The sequence below is a fragment of the Neophocaena asiaeorientalis genome, unplaced genomic scaffold, assembly GCF_003031525.2.
Source record: "Neophocaena asiaeorientalis asiaeorientalis breed wild unplaced genomic scaffold, Neophocaena_asiaeorientalis_V1.1 scaffold671, whole genome shotgun sequence".
Lineage (NCBI taxonomy): Eukaryota > Metazoa > Chordata > Mammalia > Artiodactyla > Phocoenidae > Neophocaena > Neophocaena asiaeorientalis.
In genome coordinates, this window is record NW_020175533.1 from 150,282 (window position 1) to 166,968 (window position 16,687).

Below are 16,687 nucleotides of genomic sequence, written 5' to 3' on the forward strand. Positions count from 1 at the left end.
AAAAAAAAAAAAAAAAGAATTAAGTGTTAGGAGTTACCTTGAGTGGTGAAGTTGAAGAGTGCAGGTGTGTCTCGCCCATTTGGTAGTTTGACATTTGGGTCCCGTAATTCATCAAAAAATGAATGTGCACAAGCTTCCAGTGGTGTCAATCGGGCAGTTGGGGTATATTCCAGCAGACGGCTACATAGTGCAATCGCCTCTGGTGGAGTTCGAGGTCGGAAGACCTACAGTATAAAAAAAGAGAAGGTACAATTAATGTTTCCTTGCAAGAATCTTAGCAAATTATCCTCTGAGTACTGAGTTAATTCCCACCATGTACAAAAACATGGTTGCATTTGTGAAAGGAACCTTCTAGAATGAAAGGAGTTAACTGCACATGATTTACCACAGTGATGTGAACTGCTAATTAAAGACTATATGAGAAAAGCTCAGAGAAAAAACTAGGGGAAATGGAAAAAAATCTATATATGCTAATCATAAAGCAGTACAATCAAACATGCACACAAAATGTGACAGGCACAAAAGAAAGCCTGGGTTCTGGAGGCAAGCACAACTAGGAGAATACAAAATTAATTTTAAAGTTTTGACTGCTGTGGTAATAGACAAAACGTTGCCTCTTTTGTGTGATTTTTTTAGCAGAACGATTATGGATAATGGACAGCACTGTTCAAATTTTGGCAATTAATATCTTTTAAAAAAGAAAAGCTGTTTTACTCTTAGTCTATAAATATTAATGATTTGGTATTAATTCTTCAATAAGCAGAGACTATTATTATTTGAAGAAATTCTTGAATATCCAGAACTTCGCAAAATGTCCAAAACTGTTTTCTCAGGTAGCTGTTGTCGTGAACACGGCCAGTTTACCCGCATTTGAATAAATATTCTAGGGTTTTAATCAGGAATAGAGAAATGTATTTTTCATTAAGAGCTATTAATTCACAGAAAAAGTAAACTGAAAGCTATACTGAAGCAAAATGCAAATAAATAAATTTGCTTAAAGGAATAGAAAGCTTTCTACTCATCTATGTCTTAAAACTCCTAATAAATACATGAAACTATGAAAAATATACTGTGTTCTAAATTATGGACAGTTAAAGAATAAAAGCAGAAGGGGAAAAACAAATAAACGAACAGAAAGCCTTTGAAACTAAAGAAAAATGAAACATATACCCCTTGACAGGAAGAACACAGAATCAAATAGAAGGTGTAGTAGTGGCAGTGGTGGAGGTAGACAGACACATAAAGAGAAAGAGATGTGTAAAAATGGAGGGAAATAGACCTAAAAGTGAGGAAAGAACATGTAGATTGTGACAAGGCACAGAGGAGCCTGGGAGGCTTAAGTTTTCCTAACGAGAAAGGCTCATGTAACATTTGTCTATTCACCTAGGCTGAAAGCAGAACTGGTTACTACTACAGACTCCTTAGGTTATAAGAGACTATTTATAAGAGTACTCTACTATGAAAATCTTTTTTTATTCCTTTTGTTTTTACACAAAGTTTATTATTAATAAAGATATTTTCCATGGAAATTGAGAGATTGGCTTGGGTAGGATATTAGAAATTTATTTCCGAATATTAAAGGCCTTAGTTAATTTATTTGGCTTGTTAGAAAACCCTCTCTCTAAGGTTAAAAACTGCTTTATCTTTATTCTTTTGAGTAATCTGACTTGCCTCAGTCAAGGAGTTACTGTATTATTTGAAATGTTTAGATCTTACACTGTTCTTAGTCATTTTCCCCTTTCTTGCTCCCCAGCCAGAACCATAATCAAAGTGTGAAAGAAAATAATCAGTGGAAATATTTAGAAAATTTTTCATAAAAATATTAAGCACTACTGACATTGCCCTGAGGGCAATTTGCATTTGACAGCATATGGACTTATTTTGCTAGCTAGTCTAATAAAAATGTCTCTGCACCAATATGGTAACACATAAGTAGAATTAAAAGTACCACCACCAAAAGCAGAAATAAATATCTTCTAACATTCAAATGCAGGGTAGCTACACAGTGAGTGTAGTTTAAATGAAAAAAAAATTTGTGTTATTGCTATTAATAAATCAGTATTGTAAGCTTATTTCTGATTATTAAAAAAAAAAGTCATCCACATCTTTCTGGTTTCTTACTGGCTACAAGTGACCATCCATGTTGGTACTAAGACACATATTAGCTTATTCTTGCCTAACTCACAGTATCAAAGAGTTAAAAACAATAAAGAAAATAATTCATTCCAAGAGCCTAAAATTAAGACTTAACCCGCCTTTTAAAAATGTATCCATTATTAATTTAAACGCCTTGAGAGATTCTTGATGAGAAAAGTCTTGGTTCAGTAATCTATGGATAAAGGTTAAGCGGAAAATTATGTGGGGTCAAAACCCAGTGTACCCAAAGTCCAGATTTCTGACCATAAGACTGGGTGTGGTAGCATGCAACTTTCAAAAATTACAGGCCAAACTAGAAATAGCTCTTCTGAATTATGTCTGTGTCTAAAGAAAAGGAAACCAGTAACTATTGAGATTTGGCTTCTTTTTTTTTTTTTTGGCCGCAATGCGCAGCATGCAGAACTTCCCCAACCAGGGATCGAACCCATCCTCACTTCAGTGGAAATAAAGTCTTAACCCCTGGACTGCCATGAAAGTCCTTGGCTTTTAGTTTCTGCTGCTTTTCATTCCTTACTCATTTAAATTGCCTAACACTCGGAATCTTTGGTTCTGTGGATCTTTGTCAATATTTATTCTTGTAAAAATAATAATTTTTAAACCCCTCAACTCCTAAACTTCAGCTTAGATGTCAATAAATCACTCAGGAAACTGACAATCTAAATATACTATAAGCAAAACCTATATCATACAGTGAGTAAAAACAGAAATCACAGCTACCTACATTGTTTTTACTATTACATTTCAAGAATGAATAACTATTTAGCCTTTCAAAAAAAGTTTTCCCCCTAGTTTTATAGACCTGCCCTGAAATTTTGGGAAAAAAAAATTAAGTACATACCCGAACTCCTGAGGTGAAATGTCCTGTTCCTGACGAATCCTAAAGATGAGAATGCAGTGAAATAATCCAAACAGGGGAAGTCAATCCAAAAGAGAATAGTCCAGCAAGGAAAAATATATCCAATGTTATAAGAAATCCATGGTGTGGGGGGGACATAGAAAATGTTTATACAGTTATAAACTTTAAACATCAGTCTCCACAGTAGCAAGTCCAAGTTTTAAAAATTATTTCACCACAGTGTATGCAAAAAAAAATTGATTGCGCAATGGTGAGGCACAGTAAAGAAACATTTTAATTTTAGTTAATTATGTTCCGATGCCAGTGCGTTTATTAAAAAAATACAAAACCAAAAAAAGTTAAAATCAAAATGAAATCTAGAAGTAAAGTTCCCAAAGTAAAGTGTTTGGTCTTCTACGACCTGGATTCATTGTCCATTGACATGGCTTGGGAGGGGGCATATCAGACTGCTTTTAAAGATACAAGTTCCCAATTTGCTAATTTTCTCTATTAATGAATTTCAGTACACAGTATAAACATTTTTTGCTAAATTATTAGTGATGAGAGAAAAGTAATAAATATATTTAATTTATATTACTATAGATTTCAAGCCAGATATTTTCAATTTGTGTGAGCTAAGAAGGATCAGGCCACCGCGGATTATTCTCCATTTTGGATTGACTTCCCTGCTAAGAGATGTTTACTGACATTCTCATTATCTTAGAGGACTCTTCAGGAAATTGACATATCACCTCAGGAGTGCGGGTATAAACTTACTTTTTCTATTGTGGGCTTTGCCCCCTGATACCCTTGCACCCATTACTTAGGAAAAATAATGAACATTCTTTCTTTTTGGAAAAACTCACTGAAAAAAATTCTATATCTTTGAGCACTACAAATTCAACACAGTTCCATCTGCAAATATGCCCAATTCACCCACCAAAAGCTAAACAAAAATATATACAATGAACAATACAACTAAGGGACAGTCACAGTTATAGGTGACATGCATAGTAATGTACACCAACACCTAGGCACAACGGAGCCAATTATGCAAAAGGGAGGTAGTAGGGTCTATTATGTCTAGGTATTGAGAACAAAAAATGGCAGACCTCACCAGTAGCTGTGAATTCCCTTGGCTATTCTAAGAGAATTTAACATTCTTTTAGGATAGTTTCCAGTGGGGGAATTAAATATTTTGCAAAAATAAATAATCCGCGGATTATTTTTAGTCTGCAGACTAAAATTTAGTACACGGATTAAAATCCGGCCCATCAGGATAAAAATCTCTCATGAACTTAAAACACAACCAGGTGGACAAAAGTAGAAAACCAGACTAAAAAAACTGAGAGCACAAAGTAAGACTCAACTGGGCCAACTAATAATTAGTGCGCAGACTAAATATGGCCAGCCAAGAATGTCAGCAAGGCCATGAAGAGCCCAAAACACCCCCTGTAAAAACTAAAACCAAAAATAAATAAATAAAACAAAACAGAACAAAGCAAAAAATAAATAAACAAAAGAAGGAAAGAAAACAAAAGAGAAAGGAAAAACTGAAAAGAACCAAAACACTGACACGAACTTTTAAGTGATTCAAATACTACCTCACCTGTGCAGCAACTCATTTTCTTAAATTGAAACAAACTCTCATCACAAATACTAGTCTATAGAAGAAACTGAGAGAAAAAAATTCATTTTTTTCCAAAATAAATTATCTGTGGTACTGAACAAATGCAAATGAGTCCTTAACAGAAGAATTATTCAAAATAAATTTGTATTTGGATAACTCAGAAAGGACGGAGGTAATTTTCTCCTTTACATGTCCTAGAATAGACTTTTGCCATCAAACATCAAATTTCAACCTGGAGCTAACTGTTATGACTGAATCATAAGCCCCTTAAAATTATCATTTATAAATGGTCATATATACCACATCAAGGCCTATGGTTGATTCTCACAGCATCAGCTTTCAACAATTCCACTGTATTAAACAGCCAACCAGAGCAATGTAAGAATGCCTATGAGCAATGTTAATTAATCTAAGTAGAATGCAAAACAAGTACTGTGCCTGTTTCGAACAGCTACTCCTCCCAAGTTTTCATTGTGATAAATGTACAATACAGACGACACTGTTCTCTGGTCATACACAAAATACACAAGCATCCAATGCTAAAAACTGATAATACACCATGAACATTCCTGAAGAGCAACCCTAATATATAAAATTATTTGCAATTTGTAAGCCTTAAATACAGGACTAAAAGTGACACAATGCCATGGATTTGTTGACTAGTTAATTATGCTAATTAATCAAGTTAATTAAGAAAAGAACTTAAGTCTACTGAAGTGCTCATGTGCAGTACATAATTCATAAGAAACAAAAACATCCTTTCCTTAGCCACAGCAGAGCCAGCATTCAATACATTTCAGCTGCACTAATTAAAAGGCTTATGGAGCTTTCCTGAGCTCTAATACACATAAGGAACATCATATGTGTATTGATATCAGCATTTAACTATGAAATGAAATTTCTCCCTCTGATCTCATTTACTGATAAAATAGTACTATACTATAGAAGTGTGAATTACCAAATGTCCACTTATCCAATTTAATCTTTCATTGTTCATAAAATGGTTACTATAGTCAGCTTGATCTTCCTAAGAATATAATATTTTCTTTTCATCCACACCTCCTTATCTTAAGGGATATACCCCTAAACTACAGCAATTCCTAACTTTAGTGACACCTAAGCAAATCTAAATCCTCCTTCAAAAGTACCCACCCTCATTCCCCTTAGCCCTTCTATCACCCTTAAAGGAGGCTTCCTTTTCCCCTCCACCACCCATGCTGGAACTCTTCCCTATAATACCTATAGTATGTGAAACAACTTTGAATACTAATAGTACATAATCAAGTATATGGTTATATATTATTCAATACTTGCTTCAGCTGAGTCAGTTATATCATCTCTAAGTTTTTCAAAGAGGAGGACTATATATTTTAGTTCTTTTGCATCCTTTATGGTAGCCAGCACAGCACTGATTACATAGGAGATAAGTGTTTTAAAGAACAAATGATTAAGTCAAAAACAGATTTTTGCCTTCTTTTTCAATCCACCCTCAACCCTATCCTCTGCTCCCCACAAGTGATCTTGAAACTTATGTCTTAGCATTCTTTCTTTTTTATATTATTCTTCCCACATACGGACTAGCCACACTAGTAGCTGGATTTTAATGCGCAAGTTTCCAAAGAAATAGGGGTAAAGCCAGTATAAACAGAAAAGTGAGGAGGTCTATTCACATACGAAAATGGGTGATGTAGGTAGAAAATTCAGTAGAGAACGTAGTATATTTATGAGATAATTGATAATGTACTAGTTGAGGTCAGCATGCAGATGGGGTTGAGTAATAATATACAAATTGATTACCTAAGCAATAGAACAAAACAGACAAGTGGCAGACTTAGGAACCAATAGAAATCCCCAACACAGTTTTATGCTTTCTGAAATACATGTGAGCAAAACAAGGCAGACAGACCAGAAAAGGTAGAGTGGACTTGCAAAAAAAAAAAGTTTGACAGCAATTTTTGTTTTGCACTAAGACCCTCTGAAGACATTTTTGGTAACATGTAAAACTGTAGTTAGAACAGGTAAGTTTACCAAGTGAAAAATCTTGTATTCAAAGGTTCAGGGAATAAAAACCAACATTATGAAGAAAAGTCTTTTAAAAAATATTATAGTGGGGCTTTTTGGTTTAGCTTTAAGCATAGAGAATAATACATATAATAAGCAGTTCATCTGGTATGAGTCCTTGATGGCTGAAATGACCTCAATTTTCTGCTTACTCTATTAGCTAGCTGGAAACACTAGTATTCATTCATTTCACAGCATGTGGACTGTGTTCTAAGAAATCAAGTATGTAAGGATTGATTTTTGTAGATAAGGCTTTCTAGGATACTTAACCAATGATCCAAGGTCCTCACATACCCTAAAGACAATCAAGTATTAAGTAAACTTAATACTTAATATTAAGTTTTGGCATACATACTCATGTATGCCAAAAACTCAGCAACAAACATTTTGAGGGAATAGATATTCATTTTATTACTACCATTACAAAAGAGAAATTAGAAACTGCTATAATACACATGGTATGAATTGATAGGTACTACAGGAGTTATGTGGTGGGAATAATCATGTAGAATTTGGATAATTAGAAAACGTTTCACGGGAGAAGTGAGATTTGAGGTCTTAACAGAAGGTCAAGACTTGGTAAGCAGAGAAAAAAAGAATGTTCTAAGTGTCCACTAGGAAGCGGTAGAAACGAATGTGACTTCTCTGGGGAACCATTAGGAGAACAGTTTGATTAGACCAAAAAAATTCAGCATGACTGCATGATCCCTTCAAAGTGAGGACAACACTGTCATATGTAGCTAACATATTAAACAGCAATAGGTCAACAGAAAGAGACCAAGGCCCTTGGGATTCTAATCTACTTCCTTCTACTAACCAGATACATCATTTATGAATTTCATTACTCTGAAAGAATATAGACATCTGTGTTATCTAACTGACCTCACAGGATTACTTATTACTGGGATAAAGGGGAATACTTGTTTTAACTTTAAACAAAACGTTACTCAAAATTGGGAAGAAATTTATATAACTATTACAATGTAACCTTATTAGAAACCCTTAATCTACCCTAACTAAACACTAAGATTTTAAATTCATTTCTTAACTGTATGCATTTAAGGGTGAAGGAGTTGGAGCACTTGGGAAAGACTGGGTTTAATGGACTAGATGCCTCAGAAAAGGTTAAGAGCAGGACAAAGAACTAAATCTCTTGTTTTTCTGGAAAGAAAAAGCAGAAATGATTAGGAGCAGAGTGACTGGATAATCTGTCACCCAAACTAGGACAGTGAAGAGTGTGAAGGAACGTGGCATTAATAATTTCACTGGACAAGCATAAATTGGGACACATGATCACTCTTGTCTTTATGTGTATAGTATGTCAAATTTTCCTAAAGGCAATGAGGAATCAGAAAAATTTTAAATAGGAGTGACAGTATCACATGTGCTTTTAAGAAAGCTGACTTTGACAGCAATGAGGATGTGAAAGATATGAAGGAGGGAACTTAGGATGTAGTTTTAACAATTCTATGATACGATGATGGGCTAAACTAAAGTCAGGGCAGTGGAGATAGGACAAATCACAGAACTACACTGGAGGTACAATCTTTACATTTACTCTGAACTAAAATGAAATAATCCTTTATATGCATACTTTGTTTTCAAAAGGACACAACAGCTAATTGCTATCTTACCAAAACAAAACAAAAAAGACAAAAACAAAAAAAATTTTAAGCACAAAGAATGGGAGAAGTGCTTAAACTAGATCATTACTTCATACCTAAAAGAACTGTCATTTGACCAAATCTCCATGTACCAAATGCAGAATATTTCAGCTTCTTCTCTTCTTCCAACCAATCTCCATCTCTGTTTAATTCTCAATTTATTTTTTTTTCCTTTTTTTTTCAATTTACTTTTATTATCACTTCCTTTTGCTTCCCATCTGGCTTTTATTCTTTTAAGTGTACACCATACACCAGTGGGGAGGTATTTATCCTCCCCATCCTCACTCTCAATATTGGTCCCTGTTTCAAAACATTAGAACATATTGCCTTTCCAACTTAAGCCTCAAATGCTTATCCAATGAATTAGGTTGTTATGGCTATTAAGTAATAGTCAAGGCCATCTTATTGGATTTCTAAATTCTCAAGATTCCTGCTATATATCACACTAGGATTATTTCATTGTTTTGTTCTTCTGTTTGCTATCTTTCTTACACATCTTAATACCCTCACCTCCATGTTTCCACGGTAGACATTTTCTCCCTTGATCTTTTTATCTGCCTACATTTTTTGAGAACAAGAGCTCCCAGATCTGGGGATATAGTTGTACTACACTGCCGCATAGGAAAGGAGGGTTTACATGCTCACAGCTTCAGGAAATGGGGCTAAAGTGGGTTTTAACAGAAGACCTCAATAAAGGCAAAGCAGGTTTTGTTTCCAGACTCCCGTTTACCTGCCCTCCAAAGGCAAAAAGCTCTTCTCTTTAGAGAACATTTTGTATGTTTTAAAAAAATAACTCCATTGGCTGCCTAGCATAAGAGATCATTTCTCAAGTTGGTGTTCACTATCACAAGGCAGGGGAGAGGGGACTGAGTTACCTCTAGAAATTTAAAATTTTGTATTATTATGTTGATAATAATCTACTTTTTTTTTTTTTTGCGGTACGCAGGCCTCTCACTGCTGTGGCCTCTCCCGTTGCGGTGCACAGGCTCCGGACGCACAGGCTCAGCGGCCATGGCTCACAGGCCCAGCTGCTCCACGGCATGTGGGATCTTCCCAGACCGGGGCACGAACCCGTGTCCCCTGCATCAGCAGGCGGACTCTCAACCACTGCGCCACCAGGGAAGCCCCAATAATAATCTACTTTTAAAAATCAATATATTCTGGATCACCTGGATGACAGAGTAGTGCCATGGAATTTCTATGTCTGAATTTGGTTTTGTGTTTACACCCACAATAACAGCAACCTAATGGTGTGCACTATTAAGAAATTAACGTAAGTGTACTATTACATAATAAATGCATTTGTACCAAGTGAGAACCCAATTATGTTACATATATGAATGAAGAGTTCACAAGAGTTTGAAGAGACAAAATAGGTGGGAGAATTGAGTTATTATTCTACACATGGTACAGGAACGGAAGCCTAAATAAAACAAACAAGTAAAGGGCTTTGTATAGATTATTCAAGTTTGAAAAGCATTAGTATAAGATACAGAAACATCAGGAATCCACAAAGGCAAAAGAATCCAAAAGGCAAAAGGTAAAGCATGCAAATTCACCACAAATCTTCAATTGCCTGCACGGTAATTATAATAAATCATTCCCCACATACCATCCCAGCTAATACTTGAAGAGATATAATCCAGGGGAAAAAAATGGAGAATATGACACATACTAATACTGGTGTCAGTCTTGATTTAAAAAAAAAAAAATTGAGGACAAGGACTACTAAATAAGATCTCATGACCTTGTTTCAGCATTATATTGGTCAGAAACTCTATACATGTGATGAATGCTTAGATTAGATTCAACCAAAAAGAATTTTACTTTTCTTTCTTCCTAAAAATAACATGCTTATTAAATAAAATATGGAAATACAGAAATGCAGAACAAAGAAAAGAAAATCACCTACACTCTTCTTACCCTAACTACTATTAGCATTTTGGAATATTTCCCTGTATTAATTCAATACACAGAATTCTCTTTGCTTTTTGTTTCTCTTTAACGTGGTTGAAATCACTTGTTACAAACACTTTAACTTGGAGTAACTTTGCTGGATTCAAACTGTAACTCAGCTTCTAAATCCAAACAGGCCACTTAGGATTCTCTGAGTTTAGAATGAGTGAGAGACCCTAAATATCTTCTGACCCAGATTCAAAATAAACTTGAAGTACAAAGACCAAAGAATGATTTACCTCAGAATATTTAGTGTTTATTGTAAACTTAAAAAGAGGGTGGGGGAGAGGGCAACATCTTAGTCAGTGAAAGCTACAACCTATAGCTCTGGCACTAAAATATTACTGAGGTCTTTGATTCTAAATAATAAGTAATAAGAGGATTTTCTGAAGTGAAGAGAGGTGAAGAGAAGTGAAGGGAAGTGAAGATAGTGATTAACTCGAAGGAAAGTAACTTGAATCATAATACAACTTATAGAAAGAGACCTACTTTTAATCTAAAAATGTAAATTATTTTACCTAGCCCTAAATTACTTCACCTCTTATTATAAAAGATCTATAACCAATTAAATGAACTTGTCAATGATCAAAACATGTTATATATATACATTTTTAAATATACAAAGTCTCTGCTTGAAATACATATTAAAAAGCTGAAAACTTCCAACCCACAAAATATATAATGAAATGTAAGTAAATTGGGAAGGGCGATGCATGCATAGCACATAACTAGAAGTTTAAAAGACCAGGCATTAAACACACACACACACACACACACACACACACACACACACACACACACACGAGAAGAAGCTTAATCCTGGCTTTGTCACAGCCACCTATGAAATCTTGGATAAGTCATTTGACATGTTTAGCCAGAGTTTCAGAATCTATAAAATGAGAGATTCACTCTAGCTATAAACTCTATTGAGATTTTTTTCTTTTCCCTCTGCATACAATCTCACAAATCAAACTGACATGAAAACAACTTCATAATAAAATCTCTCTATATTATTCAATTAAGTATCAAAGCAAAAATATAGTCTTCTATAAGTCTTCTCATAAATCAGTACTTATGGCTCTTAGAATTGGCTCCGTCTAAATGTTGCGGTTAGGCTTTTCCAACGGCTAGTGACACGCTGTTGACATATTAATTGCTTTCAATGTATACTACTAGTATGATCAAATCTTCATTTTATTCCTGCTCCCAAAACACCAATAGGAAAGTAAACAAAAGAACACAAAATATCATCTATAATATGGTCTATATATTAACAGTTAAAAAATATATATATAAAATGTATATTTTCATATGTTATATGATACTGAACTAATAATAAACACTTCTAACTATGTAAAGAAATTACTTCTGAATTTTAAGTAGTCAAAATTTATATATAAGATCCTGCTCCTAATGAAATTCTTTATTTGAATGCTATGTATATGTACTGTCCTGATCCTACAAATAAAAACCCAGGCCGAAAACTTTCTATAGGAAGTCAGTGGGGATGAAACTATATGGTCAATGAAACACTGAAGTACAGCCATCTAATTATCTTTACGTGCAGAAGTGCTATTGTACTTTGTACTCTGGCAGCCATCTAGTCTCGAAATAGTTTACTTTAAGAACAAAGAGAAATCCAACTTCTAGTTAACTACTGGTTAATGTGCTTTTTAAAAAACTCTTTTGACTCACCTTAGTCCAAGGATGTGCCTTAATTTGAGGGAATTTGAATTCTGTGTAGTTTGGGTTCATTTCTCTAATTTGCTCCCTTGTTGGTGTCCCCAGGACCTAGATAAAGAAAGCAAGTTATTGCCGTATTTTTCTATGTACTTACAAATATAGTCTTTATGTCTTAATGTACTGGTTTTACTGGAAAAAGGAATTCCAAAGTTATAAAATACACAGCTCATTAAATAGAGCAGACTTTATAAAAAGACTTTAATTTCTAACTGACTACAGAACCCATGCTATACTACCGTATACAGACATTTATGATAATAGTAATGTTAAATCAGGCTTGTAAAAGAAAGATCACTCAAAAATATTCAAGTAAAAATCAGGCATCCTCGTTCTGTCTAGAAAAACAATCTATTGCAATGATGGCATCTGAAATGAGAGTATCTTTTATTCATTTAGTAAAGTTAGCCAAAGGTTTTATTATTAATAAACTGTTGATATTTAGGAGGATCTTAGTCAAACATGGTCATCAATAATTCCATTCAATCACTGAATATTAAGTGAGTGTCTCTGTGTACTAGGAACTACACTATGGTATATGAAGGATACAAAGAACAAGAGATTTCCTGCTATGATAAACTTACTTATTTGTGTGTGGGAAAAAGTATAACTATAATACAAGATGAAAATATATCAAGTACTTCATTGCCTCCAGAGCTGTATTAGGCACCAGACAAAGGAAAGTATATGGACCTGAGTGCACAAAGTAGATGATGGGGAAGAAACACTAAATACTAAAATGAGTACTTTGAAGTAAGATGACATTTATTGCCCATCTCTATAACTCTAGGGCCTGATATAAAACAAGTTTGTTAAAATAAAATGTTAAGCCATTTACAATTCAAGGATAGTTGTGCAGAAGGAGTAGAATGTAATGATAAGTACTTGATTTGTGGCGAATAATCACGGCAAAGTAAGAATTTCAGGGTTTTTTTTGTTGTTTCTACTTCTGTAGACTTCATTAAAACTTGCACAACTTAATCAAAATTTTAAGTTTTATTCTTCAAAAGACACTCTTAAGAAAACAAAAGGTAAGACAGACTGAGAGAAAACATTTGCAAAACATATTCAAAGGACTTGTATCTCGAATATACAAGGACTCTTATAATTCAAAAACAGAAAGACAACACAATAAAAATGGGCAAAAGATATGACCAGATACTTCACAGAAGACACAGAGATGGCAAATAAGCACATTAAATGACGCTCAATATCACTGATCATTAGGGAAATGCTAACTAAAACTACAAGATACTACCTACTAAGGCGGCTAAAATTAAAAGGACTATGTATACAAAGTCTTGTTGAGAATGTAGAGCAAGTGAAACTCTCATCCAGTGCTGGTGGAATTGTAAAAAAGTTATACTCATCATTCCCTCTCCTAGGTAGTTACCCAAGATAATTAAAAGCATATGTCCATACAAAGACTTGTACACTAATGTGCATAGCATCTTTCTTGCCACTGCCAGAAAGTGGAAATAACTCAAATGTCCACAACACGGTGAATGAACAAATAGTGGTATATTAATACAATGCAATACTACTCAGTAATAATAATAAAAACATGGATGAATAATTATACTGAGCAAAAGCAGAAGAAAAAAGTACCTACTGTACCGTATAATTTAATTCATATGGAATTCTAGAACATTTTCTGCCTACAGTGACAGAAAGAAGATCCATGGTTATGAGGAGCTGGAGGCAAATATTACAAAGAGGTACTAGGAAATTTTTAGAGGTGATAAATATTTATAAACTTCCTTTCCTTCTTGTAGTAGAATTCCAGCTTTACAGAGAGAAGCAAGGTGTATTGAGAAGGGAAATCTCTGATCTTTGTAGTTGTAACTAGCAGATATTTAAAAGTCAGGAGCTATCCATACTTAAAATATGAAAAATAAAAGTTTTTATTTTTAAATAATAAAGCAAGCACTTATATTCTAAATTAGACCCTCGATGAAGGGTGTACATGTATAACATGTACTGGGAAAAAGGGAAAAGAGTGAAAAAGAAGGGAGAATGAACTTATCGATAATTCTACCTCCTAAATGCAACTCCACTGGATTTTTTTAAGTTCTAAAGAAAAACAACAGCAATGACTTGAAAAAACGTGAGCATTTAAAATGCATACTTTCAGGGACTTCCCTGGTGGTCCAGTGGTAAAGAATCCACCTCCCAATGCAGGGGATGCAGGTTCGATCCCTGGTCAGGGAACTAGGATCCCACATGCCGCGGGGCAACTAAGCCCACGTGCCACAAACTACTGCAGAGCTCACGCACTCTGGAGCCCAAGTGCCACAACTAGAGAGAAGCCCACGTGCCACAACAAAAGATCCCACATGCCACAACGAAGATCCCGTGTGCCACAACTAAGACCCAATGCAGGCAAATAAATAAATAATTTTAAAAATGAAATGCATACCTTTAATGATTTTACAACCCACTAATTCCATTTTAAGGCATATACTCTAACTAGAGAATCTCTTTATATGTATATATACACATATATATATAGTCTGTAATATATATATATGTAGTCTGTAATATATATATATGTAATCTGCAATAATATAATATTGCAGGCAAAAACAAAAATCCAAAAGTAGAATAAATAAATTAAATTGTGGTATAGTCATACAATGATATAATAACTAGCAATGAAAATAAATGAACTAGAGCTACACATACCTCATGGATGAATCTCATGCAGTGGTGAGTTTTCACTCAATAATGAATACATATAGTATAACTGCCTTATATAAAGTTTAAAACAGGTAACACTAAACTATATTTTAGTTTACATAGTAAAACTAAATCAAAAGCATGGGACTATTCATTAGAAAAATCAAGTATAGATTATTTAGCTTACTAGAAAGGATGTAGGAGGAGGGACTGTGAGTGGGATGGGCATTAAGTAGTTCTTCTAATTCTAATTCTTAATATGAGTGGTACTTACATGGATATCCACTTCATTATTATGCTTTAAACTTAATATATTTTTGCATTATGATACGTTTCACAATAAACAAAATGACACTTAAGAAATGCCCACTCTCAAATCAGTGGGTATTTTTTGCGCAGTCTCCCTGTATTTATTCAATACTTTGTTAACACAAGGCATGGTTCCTAACTCCCTACAAGCTGGTAAGAATGCCAAAAGAAATGAGTGTTGTATGCTACCCACTAGTAAATACATTTTTTTACTGTATGAACACAGATCATATGAACTTATCAGCCATTTGGCTGACTGTCCCATATTTACACACTGTATAATTAAAAGGCAGGATGCTCTTTGAAGTTTCAATTCTTATGTTTTTATTATAGCCTATGAATATTCCCAGGGGAAGAAAATCTGTGAAATATACACTAAAACAGCTAAGAAACTTATGACATGTACAAAAGGTTTGCTTAACATACAAATTTTAATAATTTATTTTATGTGAAAGCAAGAAGATATACTATATGTGTGCATATGTATAGTCACTCTCATATTCTCCCTAAATCCACTAGTCCAGGGATTAGTGTCTCACAGCCACTTAGATCTAAACATTTATCCAAAATTTTATACATGAAAAATTTCAAACATGAGAAAGTTGCACCTTTTCTTAAATAGTGAAAATGCCCTCGTCTATACTACCTCGATTCTATGATTAATATTTTACTATATTTGTTTCATCACATTTCCACCCCTCAATCCATATATCGATCCACCTTATTTTTTGATACATTTGAAAGTCAGTTGCAGACACTAGTACATGTCAGCATACATATAATTAACTAAGGTTCAATATTTCTGGCATTTTCATCTAAACATTTTTTACATACCTAGAATTCTCCTTCGATATACACCAGGTGCATGGATGTGGAAAAAAATCTTTTATCACAACGGGAAATAATCTGCTTTGATGAATAGTTATGATATAAAAAAGATTCTTAATTACACTTCTGATTAGTGGTCAGTTTAACTGTGTTCTTTACCTTCAAAATGTGGATATTTGTGACTTTTAAGAAACTTAATTACTAACTAGTAAATGGAATCATTGACATATTCACTATCAATTATTTAAAAGCAATTAAGCAAATGAACTAGCATGTTACCACAAAGTGGCAATATAGATCTCCTTACTCCTTTGTTACTGCCACATGACCTTGAATCACTAAGGCCATTAGATGGGGAAAGCGAAATTCCAATGTCACAGTCTGTTCTATGTTTAATTTCTCTTGCCAAATATTCAACTACTATAATAATTTTTCTATTCTTTTTCTTCTCACTTTTAAATCTTGAAAGCACACTCTCCCCAGGCTGGCTAACAGAGATGAAAAGTAGATGGGAGATCCACTAGTCCAGGGATTAGCAAACTTTTTTTAAAGGGCCAGAGAGTAAATTAACTTAGGCTTTGTGGGCCATACAGCCTCTGTCACTAGTCAGCTCTACTACTGTAGCACAAAGCAGCCATAAATAAATAGGCAGCAGACTTAATTTGGTCCCTGGCCCTAGTTGCTGACCTCGAATCTAGTCTAAACATTTTTAGAGATAAGAAAAACTGAAGCCCAGAAAGAACAACTTTTCAGAGGTCAGAACTAATCAGAAGCAGAGCTAGAACATAATTTAAATCTTGGGACTTCCCTGGTGGTCCAGTGGTTAAG

General features: G+C 34.2%; 1 protein-coding gene across 5 annotated transcripts in view; it reads right to left on the reverse strand.

Annotated features, from left to right (window-relative positions):
* GSK3B (glycogen synthase kinase 3 beta) overlaps positions 1-16,687 on the reverse strand; it is a 196,830-nt gene that overhangs the window by 29,282 nt on the left and 150,861 nt on the right. For 3 of the 5 annotated variants that reach the window (XM_024769218.1, XM_024769221.1, XM_024769220.1), the window contains exons 8-10: positions 11,999-12,094; positions 2,996-3,034; positions 38-224 (exon numbers count right to left, since the gene is read on the reverse strand). In XM_024769218.1, the coding sequence (XP_024624986.1) occupies positions 38-224; positions 2,996-3,034; positions 11,999-12,094 (322 nt within the window). The remainder of the gene's footprint in view (positions 1-37; positions 225-2,995; positions 3,035-11,998; positions 12,095-16,687) is intronic. The other 2 variants (XM_024769219.1, XM_024769222.1) reach the window with 1 other exon arrangement.